This window comes from Uranotaenia lowii, chromosome 2 (assembly GCF_029784155.1).
Source record: "Uranotaenia lowii strain MFRU-FL chromosome 2, ASM2978415v1, whole genome shotgun sequence".
In the NCBI taxonomy this organism is placed as follows: domain Eukaryota; kingdom Metazoa; phylum Arthropoda; class Insecta; order Diptera; family Culicidae; genus Uranotaenia; species Uranotaenia lowii.
In genome coordinates this window covers 171,208,551-171,227,393 of record NC_073692.1, presented here as the reverse complement: position 1 = coordinate 171,227,393, position 18,843 = coordinate 171,208,551, and the positions used below count along the sequence as shown (strand labels likewise).

General features: G+C 36.3%; 1 protein-coding gene across 2 annotated transcripts in view; it reads right to left on the bottom strand.

Annotated features, from left to right (window-relative positions):
• Positions 1-12,293: 12,293 nt before the first annotated feature.
• The window catches only part of LOC129749797 (netrin receptor unc-5-like), a 555,087-nt gene continuing 548,537 nt past the window's right edge, over positions 12,294-18,843 (bottom strand). For both annotated transcript variants that reach the window (XM_055744887.1, XM_055744888.1), the window contains exon 11: positions 12,294-15,656. In XM_055744887.1, coding sequence (XP_055600862.1) covers positions 14,263-15,656 — 1,394 coding nt within the window. In that variant the 3' untranslated portion in view covers positions 12,294-14,262. The remainder of the gene's footprint in view (positions 15,657-18,843) is intronic.

The following is an 18,843-nucleotide window of genomic DNA, read 5'->3' as shown; positions in this document are numbered from 1 at the left end:
TTTGGCATCAAATATCCGGGCAAACCCGGATAAAACCGGGCAATCTGGCAAGCTTAGTCTATATATATAAAAATGGATTTCTGTCTGTCTGTCTGTCTGTCGGTCTGTCTGTCTATTCCCTATAGACACGGAAACTACTGAACCGATTTGCGTGAAACTTGGCAGGTGGGGGTATTGGAGGCCGGGGAAGGTTCCTATTATGGTTTGAGACCCCTCCCTCTCTCATGAAGGGGGGGAGGGGCCTCCCAAACAAAATACAATTTTTTGCATAACTCGAGAACCAATCAAGTAAATGGTATCACATTTGGCATGGGGTAGTATTTGGAGACGAGGAATATTTCTATGAATATAAGGTACCCTTCCCTCCTCTCAGTCGGTTGATAGAGAGGGGGGAGGGGGGCTACCTTACAATTTTTCATATATCTCGAAAACTAATCAAGATATTGGAACCAAATTTGGCATGGGATGATATTTGGATACGAAAAATATTTCTATGATTATTTGAGGCCCCTCCCTTTTTATATTATTTATAATATTTCAATGATTATTTCTCCCTTTAGAAAGGGGAAGGGGGCCTTTTTATAACATTTTGCATAAATCAAAAACTAATAAAGCAAATGGATCCAAATTTGGCATGGGCGGGTATTTGGATACGAAAAATATTTCTATGATTATTTGAGACCCCTCCCGCTATCCAGTGAGGAGATATAAAGGGGGGAGGGGGCCTCTTTTATAATTTTTTACATAACTCATAAACTTATTAAGCAAATGGAACCAAATATGGCATGGACGGAAATTTGGGAACGTGTTATATTCTAATGATTGTTTGAGACCCCTTCCTTCTTCCAGCGGGGAGAAATGAAAGAGGGAGGGGAATTTCATACAATTTTCACTGCATAACTCGAGAGCAACAACAGCAAATGGAACCAAATTTGGCATGGAACGATATTTGGGTACGAGAAATGCTGCTATGAATATTTGGTATCCCTCACTCCTTCAAAGAGGAAGATGAAAACGGGGAGGAGAGGTCTCCCTTACAATTTTCAGTATATCTGGAGAGCTGATCGAGCAAATGGAAACATATTTGGCATGTGAGGGTATTTGGATACGCGAAATGTTTCTATTATAAATGGAAGCCCCACCTTTTTTCAGAGGAAAGATATAAAGGGGGAAAGGGGGCTTCCATACAATTTTTTTGCATAACTCGAGAATTAATTGAGCAAATGAAACCAAATTTGGTTTCATGAAGTATTTGAGTACGAATAATACTTTTATGAATATTAAGTTCCCCTCACTCCATTCAATGGGGATGGTACTCTCTTTCAAGTTTATTCATAACTTAAGAATTTACTACGCAATTCCTTTCTTGCAGTAGGAAGATAGAATATAGAATATATGAAGGGAAGAGGAAAGCTTATATTTAACGTTTTTTTTTACAAAATCCGAGAAATGGACAAAACCTAACATGGAAAATCATTTTCGTATGATTCTATGATTATCTGACACTCCATCCTCCTTCCATTGAGTAGGTACATAGGAGGAGAGAGGTGAGCCCAATACAGTTTTGTTAACATAGGTTCTCAATTTTTGCTAACGAAGGCAATAAATGGAAACAAATATGGCATGGAAAGGTACTTGGTTACGAGATATGTTTCTACAATATTTATAGACCCTTACGCTTTACAGTGTAGAGAGGGGAAGAAAGGAAAAAAGGAAAAAGGAAGAATGTAAAGCTTTAAAACTTATTAACCAATGGAACTATATTTGATATAAGAGGATTTTTGGGCTCGAAACAAATGGGTATGACTATTAAAGACCACGACCTCCATTCAGCAAGGGATTATGGGAAAGTCATGGGACTCTCTTATCAGTTTTTAGCATAAATCCAGAACATATCAAGCAAAACAACCATATTTTATAAGTTAGATTGTTTGCGTAAGATTAATTTGAGACCCTCCTTTTTCAGGGCGAAGCTTAAAGAAACAGATTAAAATTATCAGAACTTATAGATCAAGATTCAGAAATTTAGTTTAAGTCATCTTTGTATTGCAATTCGAAACTCCAGCTGCAGCTCTAATTTTATAGCGATTGATTTTGAATTTTGTTATAAACTGATTCAAAATAATGCCAATAAAACAATAAAAATATCTTTCATTTCCGAAAATATCATATGTTTTTGAAAGGTGTAGCAAAGCGCACCGGGGGGCAAACAACTTTATCATCATTCCAATATACTGTAGAACCGGGAATTTTGACAAACCAAGTATGTTCTATGAAAATAATGATCAAATTAACGACAAAAAAATGAAAATTCGAGTTTGGAAAATCGGTTCATTGGGAAATGAAAAACAGCTAAGCAAAGCCAGAATTGGATGTCGTTTTTTTAAAGTAAGATTTTTTTCTACCGGATGATCTGAGATAGCGATCAAACCTTTCATTTCAACCCCAACATGTCTGTATATTGTCGCATAGATGGATTCTTGACGATTTTAAACATCAATGAAACACTTGAATACAGAAACGTTGTCAGAAGTTATGATAAAATTGATTTTTCGGACTTTTTACTTTCTGTACTAGTTTCTGATAACCTGGTAACACATACCGACTTTATTTTGAAATGTTGAGTAATTAGAATAAATTACCTACACAATGAATATAATATCATCAAAATCGGTTAACCTGCAGCCAGGAGAACGAAATCAAACTACAACTCAAATTTCCCTGAAACTGATATTTTGCGAACGGCTTTGGAAGGTTTTATATTACAAAAATAAATTGAATGTTTATAAATTTTCAATCGAAGGTTTTAAAGTTTCAGATTACAAGCTTTGAAGATTTTGTCACTTTCAATTGAAGCATTGGGTTCTGATAAGAACACAATTTAGAAACTATGTTTTTACTTAGTAAAATTTAGATTTAAAGGCTTATGTTTTCAGAACACAAATATTGAGAATTTAAAATAAGGACAAAATTATTATAAACAATGTCTAAAAATTTAAAATTAAATTTATTAGGAAACATAAATTAAAACTGTTCTATAAAATTTGATTAATTTAAAAAAAAAAAATAAAATATAAAGACGAAAAATAGATGTCGTTGAATGAAGTAAAGTAAACAAATGGAAAACCTTATAACCTTTTTCGCAGAATTCAAAATAACTTCAAGTTTAGAGGAAAGTTTTTTTTGTAAGCTCTTTATTTGAAACGGTAGAGGAAAGTTGATAACTGATTTAAAACTTTTGTTCTTAAACGTTTTGTTTGGGTATAAAATCTTGTAAAAAAAGTGTGGAAATTTCATAAATAACTATTTTATAAGTTATTTCAATAACAAAACCTGATAGAAAAATTGCATATTTAGATTCAGGATACCCAAATAAGTCCAAACGCCTTTTAAATTCATTACACATAGGAAAAAAAAATTTTGTTGGCCTTATGTAATTTATCAAGAAAATTTGTAATGTTAAGTTGAGCATTTTAAAGAACGATAAACAAAAAATAAAATTGAAACTAAATTGATTTCTTACAGAATATCTCATATCAGCGTAACATTTGTAATGACATATACGATTTTTTGATAAATTTTTTAGTATTAAATAGGAGGACATAAGTTTAAGTTTTTTTTTGTGAATTCAGTTGACCACCGCACACAGGAGTATTTCACCCAAAAACCTGGCCAAAAGTCAAATTTTAATAGTGAACTATTAGTATGATTTTTATGTTTATTTGATTCTTGAATACATTTCACATCATTTACCAGTGATTTTTTCAATATTTAGTTTTTTTACGAGCAATAGCGGCTGTCGGAACTTCAATATTTTTATCACATGGAATTTTACAACAAACCGTATAAGAATCACGCCACAGTTTAACATGTGTTTACTGGTTAAGGAAGTGATTTAACAACAAATTTTAAAAAGGAGAATTTAAAGGAATGTTAAAATGTAATATTTGAGGATGAGTGGTTGCAAAAAAGTAATTCGGGTACTGTGTATGGAGCTTTCAAAAAGTCTTTAATTTGTATGTAGTTTTTAAAGCTTGTTTTTGTTAAATAAGTGTTTTTGTTTATGTTCCCAGCAATTCCCAGCAACAAATTATACATCATGTGAAAATTCATAACTTCATGAACCATGTACAGAAGAAAAAACTTCCGCATACTTCCGCACTCGTGATATTTTCAATGTTGAATTTGAAAAATTTATCTTCTTTTTGTAAAATCCTTTTAATGCGTCATGTTTATTTTAATCAGTTGCTCAAAAGAAAAAATAGTTTTTCAAATTAAAGTTAAAAATTGTTTGTTCGTTTATTGCAAATAATTTATTAACCCATCTCTACATTTTCATTGACATTAATTTTGTGAAACATGTATAAAAGTCGCAGTGCTGTTTTTGAGTTTTTTAAAATTTATACACTATTATTTTTTTGAAGTTAACAAAGAAAACTATGGATTTTTAGTTACGGGTTCAAAATCGAGAATTAATTCTAATTTATTGGAAATTTTTTGTTTGCAAAATGATCGTTCATTTTTCAGAGCTGAGCTGTTTAGAATTATCTGGCAGTATAGAGTATCGAGATCGCTCTATAGAAGCAAATCTTATATTTTTATAGAAAATGCTCATTGAAATTTCACGTTTTGTTCCAAAAAGATGAAAAAATAAGTAAAAAAACACAGGAGCTCCATAAAATCGTGTCTATTGATGTTTTAGGTTATGCAACACAAATGAAATTAGAGCAGTAGGATAAACGCATGCTTCAAAAGTATTCTAAAATTTTCTAATACACCTGCTTTGCCTGAATTGCACAATCTTTTTGAAGTCCTTTAATTACATAGAAAAACTACAAAAATTTTTTGATGCAAATCTGAATAGAAATCAGTACAATCAAGTGGTAAGAAGAAAAGAGGATTTCCATTAGACAGTTAAATGATATTTGTATTATTCAATCGGAAGAGTATTTGAAATATCGAATGGATTCGATACTCACAGATATCGACTTTTTTTTATTATCAGAGAGATTAAAAATCACTGCTAGGTGCTTGAATTAGCTTAAAATTACTTTTTTAAGCTCTGATAATATTTTATTAGTCTTATTCCAAGATATTCAAACGTATGACTGAGTATAAACATTAAAAAACACTTTTGGCCAACTTTTTGTTCTAGATACTCCTCTGTGCACCGTGAGAAATAAACGCCTGTTACATGGCTATCGACTTGTTAATGTATAGAATTAGTATTCGATGAAATAATTTTGAAGTTAGAATGGTTGGTTTCAAACTCTGAACTTGTGGAGTTGCACTTCTTAACAAAAACCCATTCTAAAGATGAGTTAGGGTATTTGAATGTCAAATTTAGAGTTTCAAAACAAAAGGTTGAGTGACTCTTGACTTGAGTGAAATCAAAATTTACAATAAAAAATTAGTTTCAATTCGTCAACGTTACAAAGTGTCGTAAAATGAAATGTCTCAAGCCTAGAGTAATTTTAGACTAAATTCCGCCGGAGGCGAACCAAATTTCTGAATAGCTTGTAAACACTTATTTTCAAACAACTTTTAAAATCCAGAAATTTTCTCCTGTTCGCACGGCCTTGGTAACGATATTGAGAATATCTCGGACCTACTGAATAGAATTAGAGAAAGTGTGAACAAACATAAGAGTATAAGCAGGTTTATCCCCAAACCCTGGTGGGGTGAAGCTGTAGATCTTGGACCAAGCTGTGAAGCTTGGAGAGAGAAACAAGAGCCGAAATTTCAGCCAACATAGCACCTTAGACAACGCTATCAAGGCGAAAAGAGCGATTGCATTATTTAAACGAAAAAAGAAAGATGCTAAACAAAAACAAATCGAAGAATTTGTCGAATCTATCGACCTTCCAAAATCCTATGGATGAAGATAGGGAAATTGACCGGGAAAAGGGCCAACAGGTGCGTCAATAATCTTGTTCAGTACGACCTGCACTTTGGACAAAGCAACGTTGACATGGACTTACCTATATCATACGGGCCTACCTGTAAGTATGATCTAATAGATGAGGATTCATGGTTCAGAATCTAAGCTGAAAAAAAAAGTCAGAATCGGCTCCATCCTCTGATTTGATAACATATGGTATGCTGAAAGAACTCAAATCGAATGTTAGGAAGGCCATTATAAGAAACATGAACGAAATGTTCAGATGGTACATACCCTTGCAAATCAAAACAAGGAAATAAAGGTCATTGCTATTCCCAAGCAGGGAAAGGATCAATCGAAACTGGAGGGAAAGAGGCCCATTTCGTTAATACCGACAATAACAAAGCTTATAAATTCTGCGGTCCTAGAAAAAAATCAAACAATTTGTAGAAAAACCGAATATTATCCCTGAGCTTTCCTTCGGTTTCAAGCAAAACTCGTCCACAACCGCATGTGTCAAATTTTTCATAAATACGATAAAAGATAACAAACGGAGTGGCTTCATAACAGCAGTGACATTTGTCAACCTGTCCAATGCCTACAACTCTGTCAGAACTGATATCCTAGAAAACATCCTTACCGACATGCAATTTTTCTACGAGATAACCATTTGGATACTATCTTTTTAAAAAAACAGAAAGATCGCCATGAAGGTGGGTGAACAGAACATCACCCGAATGGTAAGCAACGGTCTTCCACAAGGAGACCGAGACGTAATGTCCCCATGTCTCTTCAATATTTATACAGCTAAGTTACACCAAGCCAGAGACAGTGACACCATATTGATTCAATTTGCAGACGATTTTGTGTTGCTCACGAAAGCAAAAACAGCCGAAGAAGTACGAACCAAAGCACAGGCTGGTTTAACAAATTTTGTAAAACAAACGAGTAGACTGGCCATGGAAATTAACCCCTCACAAAACGAAAGCTTTGATCTTTAGAGGAGGCAGAGTAAATCTTGGTTTAACCATTAACAACGTCGAAGAAAATAATCAGTAACATTCAATTTGGAGGACATCCTCAAACTATGGGTGTAGTTTTTAATGCTTTGATCAGAAACTATATCGAATATGGTATGTCTATAATAAACAAGGCAAGAAAAAACAATCTGAAGACAATTCAAGTGCTACTAAACACATGTTACAGGAGAGTAACGGGATGTAGCAAAACTACACCATTGAATAGCCTATTGGCCATCGCAGCGCAAGAACCATGGAGTGTTCGCAGTGAGTAGGTACGTCACGTGCAAGGATAGGCAAATATGTTGCGCACCAGAGAGAGCCCGGTTCATCGACAACAAGTGCGAGCTATAGGATCAGAGAATGGTACAAACAACAGCTACTGCGAAAACATGTATAAAAGACACCAGAAGATATTCGAAGCTATAAACCCAATACGCCTATACCCCACAAACGAACGAAACGTTGTTGTCAACCTAGACATTGGAATGCGTGTCAGCAAACAGAACAGCAACACAAGGGACATGAAACAGAGAGTATTGGGATTTTACACTCAAGGTTCCATCTATTAACTTTTCTTTTGATATTCGAAGTTAATATATGTATAAAATTACCCAATTTTTTTTTTTTGATTCTAAACATTATAAGAAAATTGGCATGACATTTTTGGTGTCGCAATAATTTTGTGTTCGCCATATGTTCCATTCATAAATACAGTATAATAATTATAAGGAATAACAATAACACATAAATAAAATAAATGATAATAGAAAAATAATAAATAAAAATATAAATATGGCATACAAATAATAATGATAAAAATTGATTATAATAACAAATACGACAAAACTAAGAATGAATAATCATTATCGCAAGGTATAGCACAATACAATTTGATAAAGTATTAGCTATGAATGATTGATTTCAAATCTTCCAAAATATGTCTAAACAAAAGCACCAAAAATGATGTTACCTCGCGTAAAAAAGGATTGAAATTTTGGAAAACGTATAGTGTCCAAACACAAATTAAGTCACAAAATTAAGATAAGGAAACTTTAAAAAAAACTGTCAATAATTTTTCAAAAGAAAAATTAATATTTAAATATTTAGAAAATTTAATATTTTTTATCTCAAACTTTGTCTTTTAACAACTTAAAAAAGGCAATTTAATTGTTTTCTAATTATCAAGTAACAATTCAAAATCTTAAATATTGTAATAGTAAAAGGTGCTATTTTATAGAAGCTTTATAAAAGCATTTCATCGAATTACGTACTTTATAAAGAAATCTTAAAAAAATGCTCACAGTACTTTAAGATAACTTTAAAAAGACTTTAAACAAAGCTGCAAGTTTTATCAAAGTAAGTGAATCTCACACTCTTGTAAGATTATTTATGTCACACACCATATTGTTTGAATAATAAAAACAAGCTCATAAAAAATGGGGAATAGTTGAAAGATGAATCTTGGACTGGTCACAGTGTTCAAAATCGCCTCAAAATAATTTAATTTCGATCGCCCCGATTTTCACCAGGGAAATTTAATTATTTTAATCATATTGAGGGAATCGAAATAAAACAATTCAAAAAAAATTTCCGATTCAAAATTCAACTTTTGACTACTCTTCATCGTTCCACCTGTAACATGGTGGAGCCAATATGTGTTGCCTTTTTGAGTTATTGGCCAAAAAAGCTTTTTCTCTAAACATTTTTGATCAAAATTTTTTAGGAAAATATTGAGACCCATAAAGATTTCTTAACTGTAAAACCAGGCAAATTTATTATTCGTAAGTAAAACTGACACTGACAGTGACAACAAATAAAGGTATCAGAAAACGCCTTCTGGAGAAGATCTTTTTATTTGATTAAATACACTTCAAGATAATAAGATGAAATAGAAAGGGAGGAAAAAGACGAAAAAGAGAATTTCAAACCACCACCTTGTCACATCAAACTTTGGGAGCATTTTTCCCAAGGATATATGGAGCTTTCGGATTACAGTTAAAAAAAATAACAAAACGCATTCAATTTCATTGTATAATTCCGGTTATATTTTATAACAAATATATACTTCCATAAGTGTATAATATATAAATTTTGCAACCTTACTTACTTCTAAACATACACATTGGCGCTACACTATATAGTAATCAATCATAGGTATTGTTAAATGGTACTTCTGCAACTAATCTTTTTTTTATTTTCTCGTAAAATTGGTAAAATATTTACATTTTTCTTTTCATCATTGGGTAGCCATCATTTTTCGATCTTTGTTCAAATTATGGTTTCGTTTATTTATTCAACTTGAGGAAAATTTACGGGTTGAAACATCTAAAGACGTAGAAAAATCGCACAGTCAACTTTCAATTTTCATTTCATTGTTTCATTTTTTTTTTCGAGGAAATCAACAATAATTGGTTTCTATCCGGGCGAAAAAACCGCCAGTTGGCATGAAATATAACGAACGGAACTCGAATTACCGCAAACCGGAAATGATAAGACACATCCTGTCGGAATCAATTTATATGTTACAGGGTGTGTGTCTCTGAATCGGATGGATTTTTTCATCATTAATTTAATTGCCAAAAGCGTCACAGACAATGGAACGTGGCGCTTAAAGTCTGCGATCTGGCAACCACGTGGAATCAGTTCTAAAGGATTCAATTTTCACTCCACGTGGCTGGATGAATTCATTTTTTTCGCTCGTGTTTATATATGTCTGGCTTTCAAGCACCGCGTGGCCCATCAATCGATCGCGCTGTTTGCGTATTGATTTAAACAATAAAAATTATGTTGTCTGTTTTTCGCTCCCCGGAGGCCTTTTTTCTCCTGTGAAGTGAACATTCGAGTCGCGGTTGCGGCATTTCTGCTGAATAATTGTTTTCCGTTCACAGCAAATTCGAACTGATGCCTAGCAATGGCAATGGTGCTCCTCTGTTTATGCACAATATTATTAACGGTTCTCCGGTTGACTGTTTGCTGGAAACAATAATTCAACAATACATATTACTGGTTCCGAGTTTGTGACAATGGCAGTGTTCGGGTAATTTAATAGTATTGGCGTTTGCGTTTCCTTTTTTGTTTTCGTTTGGTTCAATTCTGGCGATATTTTTCGACGACGATGGTTGCAGTTGGCACTTTTCCGTTTGTTTTCCTGTCCTTTTTTACTTTTGTTGTTAATTACTGCAAAGTTGTTTACTTTTTTGTAGTGCCAACAATTAGTAGTTGAATGTGGAAATCAAAAGCTTCTTATAGTTTCTGATTTGAAAAACTCCTGTTTTTATGCAATCTGAATATGTTTTGAGAATCTTTAGTTTTTGCTCTTTTATTTCGAAGATTTTTTTAATAGAAGGAGAATTGAATAAGCATGCAAAAACATGGGTTTTTAAACAAAAAAATATGTTTCCTCAAATTGCCACGATAAGCTTGGCTTTTTTTTTAAATGATGTGATCATCATTAAAAAAAAACTAGTAGTACGATTAAGTTCAACTCAACTCCACATGGTTTTGTTTGATGGCGTTTACGCTTTCCTATGAGCTATTGAGTTTAAATATAGTAGTAGTACATAGTGGTATGAAGAATGGGGACAAAACAGACACAACAGTTTTTTAGTGTTCTTAAGTAGGTAGTTTTTACAAGGATTTTTTTTGTTTGGTTTTGTTTGTTATAGCTTACATAGATTCAAGATAAGAAACAATTCAACTTATAGCGTACGGTTCAAGTAGAAGGCATTTTTCGTAAGTTCGTAAGTAATTATTTTAGAAATAATTTCAAATGTGATTTTTCTTTTTTTAGTTTAAAACTTTCGTTTCGGAACTTAATATTAAAAAAAATTGTTTAATTTATCACTTGGGAAAATAGTATCGTGTGAAACAACACACGTGAGGTTTAAAAGAAAAAAAGCTTAAACTTTGAAGTGATCTTACATTTACAGAATGTATTTACAGTACAAACACAACTAATGGAATATCGTTAGCTAGCGGATGAAACAGATGACAAAATAACTTTTTATGAGTTGACTTTTTTTAAACTATACAATACCTCTAGAAGAAGGGAGTGATACAATCTCAGGGATTGTTTTTATACAAGTTTGTAGGTAAGTTTTGCAGTTTTTCTCATAGTTTTGGGTACAATTTGCTTAGCATGGTACTCTTTTTCGTTCATTTTTATTTCTTCATTTGGTATAATTTATTGATGCTTGTTTGCTTCTTCTACGATCACTACATCTTTTTTTCGTTAGTTTTTTCTTTTTATGTTTACATTTTTCTTCGATTTATCATTATTACAGCTTAACAGAAGGCTGTTTGTGTATGTTTTCGAAATTTTTTAGTTTGCCTTCGCAATATTTACAGGGTTCAGTCTTAATACGCTTATTTGCTATTTGATTTCGTTCGCTACATCTGTGTTCTTTTTTGTTCAAATTTTGGCCTCAGGGATCCGACTCAGGTGGCTTAACTTGAACGATTGTTTTTCGAATTTTTAGGTCATCATTTAGATTTAAGTAAAACATAATTAAATTCAAATTTAAAAACAAAAAAAAAAAATCCACCAAGTTAAACAAATTAAGCATTACAAAAATTGAAAACCAAAACAAAATAAAATGCCAAAAAAATTATCGGAAGAGAAATATAAAACCTAGAAAACAAATTTGCTCTCGGAACTCTAAGCCCTTACCAAAAAGCAAAATTTTTACACAAAATGAACCATTCAAAATTCAGAATGCAGAATTCAGATTTAGAATCCAGATTCAGAATTTTGATTCAGAATTCAAAATTCAGATTCAGAACTCAAATTCAGAATTCAGATTCAGAATTCAGATTCAGAACTAAAATTCAGAATTCAGATTCAGAATTCAGATTCAGAATTCGGATTCAGAATTCAGATTCAGAATTCAGATTCAGAATTCAGAATTCAGATTCAGAATTCAGATTCAGAATTCAGATTCAGAATTCAGATTCAGAATTCAGATTCAGAATTCAGATTCAGAATTCAGATTCAGAATTCAGATTCAGAATTCAGAATTCAGATTCAGAATTCAGATTCAGAATTCAGATTCAGAATTCAGATTCAGAATTCAGATTCAGAATTCAGATTCAGAATTCAGATTCAGAATTCAGATTCAGAATTCAGATTCAGAATTCAGATTCAGAATTCAGATTCAGAATTCAGATTCAGAATTCAGATTCAGAATTCAGAATTCAGATTCAGAATTCAGATTCAGAATTCAGATCCAGAATTCAGATTCAGAATTCAGATTCAGAATTCAGATTCAGAATTCAGATTCAGAATTCAGATTCAGAATTCAGATTCAGAATTCAGATTCAGAATTCAGATTCAGAATTCAGATTCAAAATTCAGATTTAGAATTCAGAATCAGAATTCAGAATCAGATTCAGAATTCAATTTCATCATTCAGATACGATCTGTTCACCATGCAATTGGAATTGCGATTCGCAAAACCATTGTAAACGACTTAAGTTATCATTTCTGATACGATTTTATGTTTGCTGGGCAGATTCAGCTGAACTTTGAAAAGTATGTCCGTTTTAGCGAAGCATATTGTGTTCAAAGTTCGATTTAGCTTCCCAACCTCAATCATTTGACTTGAATAGCAACAATCAAACAATTATAAGAATATCTGGCAACACTGCAGAGCACTTTTTTATGAAATTGTAACGAAACATTTTCGATTTTTTCTCTACATTCGGATTGATTCCAACTCGGCTTCTCATACAAAATCATGGACTCATGGGATTTTGAATTGGATTGAAGTGGCCTTTCAATTTTGGCAATATCTCAAATCCAGCTGGCTAGCTTCAATCGATTCACTTAACCCGTTTTGCAAACGTTCTGGAGCTGTACATCCGACCGAAAGGTCATTTACTTCGATGGTTCGAAATTGGGTCAACCCAATAAAATCAAACAATCGCAATTCCGCACATGATTCCGCTTTTCATCGGCTACCTACTACTGATGTTGTTATCCCGGCTCGGTTCTGAAAGTAGCAGCTCAATCCGTTCGCCTTTCTACGACGATGGTAGCCGGCCATTATATATATTTCAGATTACGCATACTGACTGGCTTCCGTGGACAAGCCGTGAAAGCGAACGCGCTCCGGAACAACAATGGCCGAATCGAAACGAATCAGGGGCGGTCTGTCAAATCTCGACCATGCTTCCGACAAAATTAAATCAATTTCAGCTATCAATAGTCAATTAACTGACCGCGCGCACGGTTGCTTGCTACTGCTGTGCGTATATGCCGGTATTCGGTCCAGCCGAGTGATTGTTGTGAATCCATGCCGAGGAAAGAACAAAAATGGCCCCATTCAAAGGTAGTTGGAGTGAATGCAAAGTCCCGTATTTAACCCCCACTGGCCCACCATCTACCTTGAGCCTGTGGATACGATTTGGCGTATCACAATCGACAACTACCGGCACGCCGCGCCGTCGAAATTGGCGTGTAATTGAATGCTACCGATTTTCAATCCCGATCACCGTCGGGCAATTCTTGACATTATCAATGGCGATCTCGAGAGTTTAACTGGTCGGCTTGTTACCGAAAGGCTAGAGCTACCAGACTTCTCCAAAGAGGTTTTATGTTGGAAGCAATCAAAAATCTTGCAACACTATCTTGGCCCCGGGAGCCATTAAACTCGTCCCAGGAAACAAAACACAATAATTTGAATAATAATAGCGCCAGGGGTAAGAGTTTGCTATCATCAAAACTCAGGCTCTAGATCACCACGACTTGATCGGCCATATACCTACTCGTTAGTTCATGTACGAGCTCGTTTCGAGAGCGATTCAAGCGCGATCGCGTAATGTGAGGATATCAACAAATGCATGGTATTTTTCTTTCCTAGAATTGCGAGCTCGTTCCTGGCAAGGCGTATGCAAAACTCCTCGCGCGAAAGAAACTAGAGATAATGATTTATAAATATTTATAAAGATTGACTTGACCTATATTGCTCCGGCGCAGAACATGACAGAGCGAAACTGTAAAGCAGAAGGAACATTGTCCGAGCGCGATAGGTTCGGGGCCAATCTCGTTCGGATCCCAGAGGCCGCATTTCAAATCGATTTCCCGAGTTGTGGTACTTGAACATGTACATTATTTCTACACAATATGACTACCGGGCTTTTTGATGGGAGCCCCGCTCGAATCACGTGTCGATCGCCCAGCGAGAGTGCCAACATCTATCAACAATAATATAATATTGATGCGATCGAGGCGTTTCACAGTTGTCGATCACGCGGACAGCAAATTCCGGTGCGCGATCATCAGCTACGTCAATCAACTACTCGCTAAAAATCTACCAACAAAAAAGCTACCGATTTACGTATAACTGCGCCAATCGCCTTCTACAGCCAGGAAGGTGTTTGAATCTCTTGCAGAATGTTGACGGCATCCATGCGGCCCATGTTTCGGCAAATCTCCATCAAACTGCAAACGGCGTTCAAATCCCGATTTCGACACTCCCACAGATCCAAAATCTGATCCGTCGGTGAAGGTTTCGTTGCGAAGTAAGCTAAATAGCGATCGACATGCAGGTGCGCCGCCAGCATTCGCCAATCGTTACCCTTCTGAGTGGGAGGATCCAGACACTTGCACAGCTTCCGCTTAACCATCTTCGTCAGTCGAAACCGATCGGTATTGATCACATTGTGTTCACCATTCGCCGAGTTCGATCCCACGCTGCAAATGGTCATCGTTTCGAAGGAACTTGACGAGTGCTGACAGTTGCTGCCATCTTTCGACAGCGGAGTGAAAGACGAAATACTCAACGAAGATGGCGCCACATTGAATCCACAGTTCTCCTGCACTGCCTGAACGTCAATTTTGAAATCACATTTATCGTGCTCGGTGCGGCTCAACGTAAAACTGCAGTGAAGCGTCGAGTTGCTGTTGTTCCACACGTGCAAAAACGGTATCACTTGTCGATCACCAAAAGGTTTCGCCTTCCAACCTCCCACGCACCTAATATCTATACACAAATCTTGACTATTATCCGAGAAGTACAGCACCGAGCTCTTCCCCAGCACCACTCCTCCAATCTCCTGTTCGCAGTATCTACAACGCTCCTCCGCTCCCGGATTGTCCTCCACAATGTAAATCCGTACACTAACATCCGAAAACTCCGGCACCGTCGACGGTCCACAGATGAACATCCTCAGCTTTTTGCAGGCCATCCGTTCCTGGATATCGTTAGCCGACTCCCCTACCAGCACATACTTCCCAAACAGCTCCGTCAGCACGTACGCGTACCGTTTGTCAATCTGGACAAACGCCGGGGTGTTAATATTTTCCCGACCAATCGCCACCACTTCCGACCACCGGCTACCATTATCTACCGAGTGATACAACGAGAACTGCCAGTTCGACAGGTTTTCGGCACAGTGCGGCACCTTCAGAACCACCGGCTTTAGCACTTTGGTATCGGGTGGGCCACAGTAAACCACCGGACTCAAGAACGTTATCCTCGAACCGGAACCGGTTATGCAGAACTTATCATCCCGCACAATCGACAATACTACGTTCTGCTTCTGATGCTTGGAGATGGCACCCTCCGGGATAAGTAGAGCTGCGGCGTAGGTATTCAGGCGCATTAGGGCTCCGGCCGGGGTCAGCGTCATCTGGGTGTAGTCGGACGATCGATATGTCGAAGGGGAACTACTTCCGCCGGTGGGGTGACCTTCCACGATCGGCAGGGTGTTGTTCGTCGCTAGCAGAGCCTGGTCGTAGGTTGATTCGCCCGCTGGAACGAAAGGAGGAAGGAAATTAAGTTTTAATTTTGTTGTATTTCACAGGGCCAAATCTTTTGGAAAAAATCTTTGAATTACGCTGTAAAATGTAACTCTAAAGGGCGAAATCGAAATTATTGCGACGCATTCATTTTTTACCATTGGGTAAAAATCACCCAAATTTTGCACACTTTCTCATTGATGTTTATTGTTTACATGCTGTCAAACTCGAAGTCGTGTTTTTTGGTTCAACGAAAATTATTCCAGGAGCGGTTGACGTAGAACCACAGTAAGGGGTTGGAAGAAAAGCGGGACCGGAGAACAAAAGACGGAGGGAAACGTGAAGCGGATGATTAAAGCAAATCCCAACGTATCAAGCCTTGATTTGGCTAAAAAGATCGGCATGATGAAGAGCTACGTCCAAAATGCAAAGAAGAGAGCTCGACTACGAACATACAAAGTACAGAACTTCCCAAACTGCGATGAGTGGCAACAATCGACGGCAAAACTCGGGCACGAAAGCTCTACGAGAAGATGCTGACGAAATATGGCTGCTGTGTGATGGACGACGAAATGTATATAAAAGCCGATGTTAAGCAAATTCCGAGTTTTTCCACCGGTAAGAGCAAGTTTGATGTGGACGACAAATTTAAGGAGAAGAAAATTTCGAATTACGCCTCCAAATATCTCGTTTGGTAAGCCATCTGCTCTTGCGGACTGAGACTTTCGTGACAAAGGACACAATAAATGGCGAGATCTACAAATCTTAGCGAAGCAGGAAGGATTGGGTTGATGATTAATACGTCCAAGACGAAGTACATGCTGGCCTGCGGATCCGAGACCGACCGCACCCGCTTGTCCAGTAATAACAAGGTCACGATCGACGGCGACGAGCTGGAGATAGTCGAAGACTTTGTCTATCTCGGCTCAATGGTGACCGCAGACAATGACACAAGCCGTGAGATCCGGAGGCGAATTATCAGCGGAAGTCGTGCCTACTATGGAATCCACAAGCAACTGCGGTCGAGAAGACTTAGCCCTCGCAGGAAGTGTAACCTGTATATGACGCTGATTAGACCGGTTGTTCTCTACGGGCACGAGACATGGATATTGCTCGAGGAGGACCTGCGTACACTCGGAGTATTCGAGCGACGAGTGTTAAGAACCATCTTTGGCGGCGTACAGGAGAACGGAGTGTGGAGGCGAAGGATGAACCACGAGCTTGCGCGACTCTACGGCGAATCCAGTATCCAGAAGGTGGTGAAAGCTGGCCGGACGACTGTCCTGCAAAACAGGTGTTCGCTACGAATCCGGTAGGAACAAGACGAGCAGGGGCGCAACGAGCGAGGTGGTTAGACCAAGTGGAGCGTGATCTGGCGAACGTGGGGTGCCCGAGGAATTGGAGAACGGTTGCCATGGACCGAGTGAATTTTAGGAATTATGTTCGTCAAGTTATGTCGTGAGACGGAATACTGTGTAAATAAAAATAAAATAATCTACAAATCTTAGTTCCTCGAGAAGCGCCATTTTCCCTTCTTGCAGCAGCACGACAAAGCTCCACTATTATGGCTAGATTTGGCATCAGGCCACTATTCAAAGAGTGTCCTGGAGCCGTATGAGGCCAATGCTGTCCATTTTGTTCCAAAGGACATGAACCCGTCAAATTATCCGGAGCTGCGCCCGGTGGAGCAGTACTGGACAATAATGAAGCGGGAACTTCGGAAGAGCCAGAAGATAGCAAAGACGAAACGGACAGTTCTTATTTTGTATATGCGGGTAGTGCAGTTTTGCTAAATTTAGGTTTCCCTGGAAGTATTTTGAAACCTCGTTAAAACAGCCTTTTTTTGTTGAAACTCTGTAAGCATAATAATGCCATATTCTGGGTTCAATCCATACCAAAAAGTGGCATTACTGTACTCTCAAAATTAATTTTAAAACAGTGGTTAAACAAGGTTAAAGTTTTATTGAAACCTACACTTGACATGAAAGAGGTATCCGTGTATGGAAATTGAGACCCAAATTATGGCATTTTATCACCTCTATTCGGGCAAAATGATAGGGGAGGTGCGGGCTATATGCGCCTATTAAGAAGAATACTGATTTTCTCAAATATTGGATCGAATATATGTACAAAAACTATATACACATGAGCAGGCATCTGTTTTCTATAGATTGGAGTAATTTTTACGTTGAAATTTCCTTCAGTTCTTGAGAAATCAATTTTATTATAACTGTTGTCAAAATTGCCGAACCTCAAACCGTGCGGGCTTAATGCGCCTATTTATGTTTTGGGCAAATTTTCTGTTCTTTCGGCAATACTTTCTTACTATTTCATTGGAAATGCTAGAAACTGATAACTTTCATACGACAGAGCTGAAGTTTTATAAAAATCAGTTTATTTTATTATTTTAAAGAATATAACAAAAGTTAGGGTTGCCATATTATGGAGGCAGTCATCCATACGAATAACTCTATCAAATCTGTTTTGAGATCTTCAATTCTCTCTAAAGGTGTTAATTAGAGCTTAAATTCGAAGATTTAATGATAAAAAGCATATATTTATTATATTTAACCTGTTATTTTAGGATAGCGGCATTTTACAAACATGATGGGGGCATACAAAAACACTCTCTTATTCCACTCTCCAATCATTATGAAATCATCATAAAAGCTTAAATTTGTTTTACTTCAAAGGTTCATTTGAATAAGAAACAAAAACCACCCAACTTTTTGTTTTGAGCTTCATTACGTATAATTTTTAAAAGTCAAAATATTACAGCAAAAGGTATGAAAACTTTGTATGAATTTTTAAATTTTTCTGAGTTAGTTTAAAGTTTAAGTTAAAACTCTTTCTTGCCTTAATTGAAAAATTTAGTGTCCATTACTTGAGGAAACTGCAAATTGCTCAGTCTTTCATAACGATTGAAACGATGAGTGACTAAAAATACAAAGAAGACTGCCTCCAAATGCGAACATTTTCTCTACAAACCTCTTCGATAGGTCTTACAAAGTTTATACTCTGTTCAAGTTGAATTGTTAATCACTGACCATAATGACTGGACACTCGATTTGTGCTTTAATCGTGGCGCTAAACTCAAATATATTGTTTTGTGCCTAAGTAGGATAATCTTCTAAATTTGTTATAACTTCGACCAAATTTAAAATTTGGAGTTATTTTGAAGGTCAAGCTTCAGGATTGCT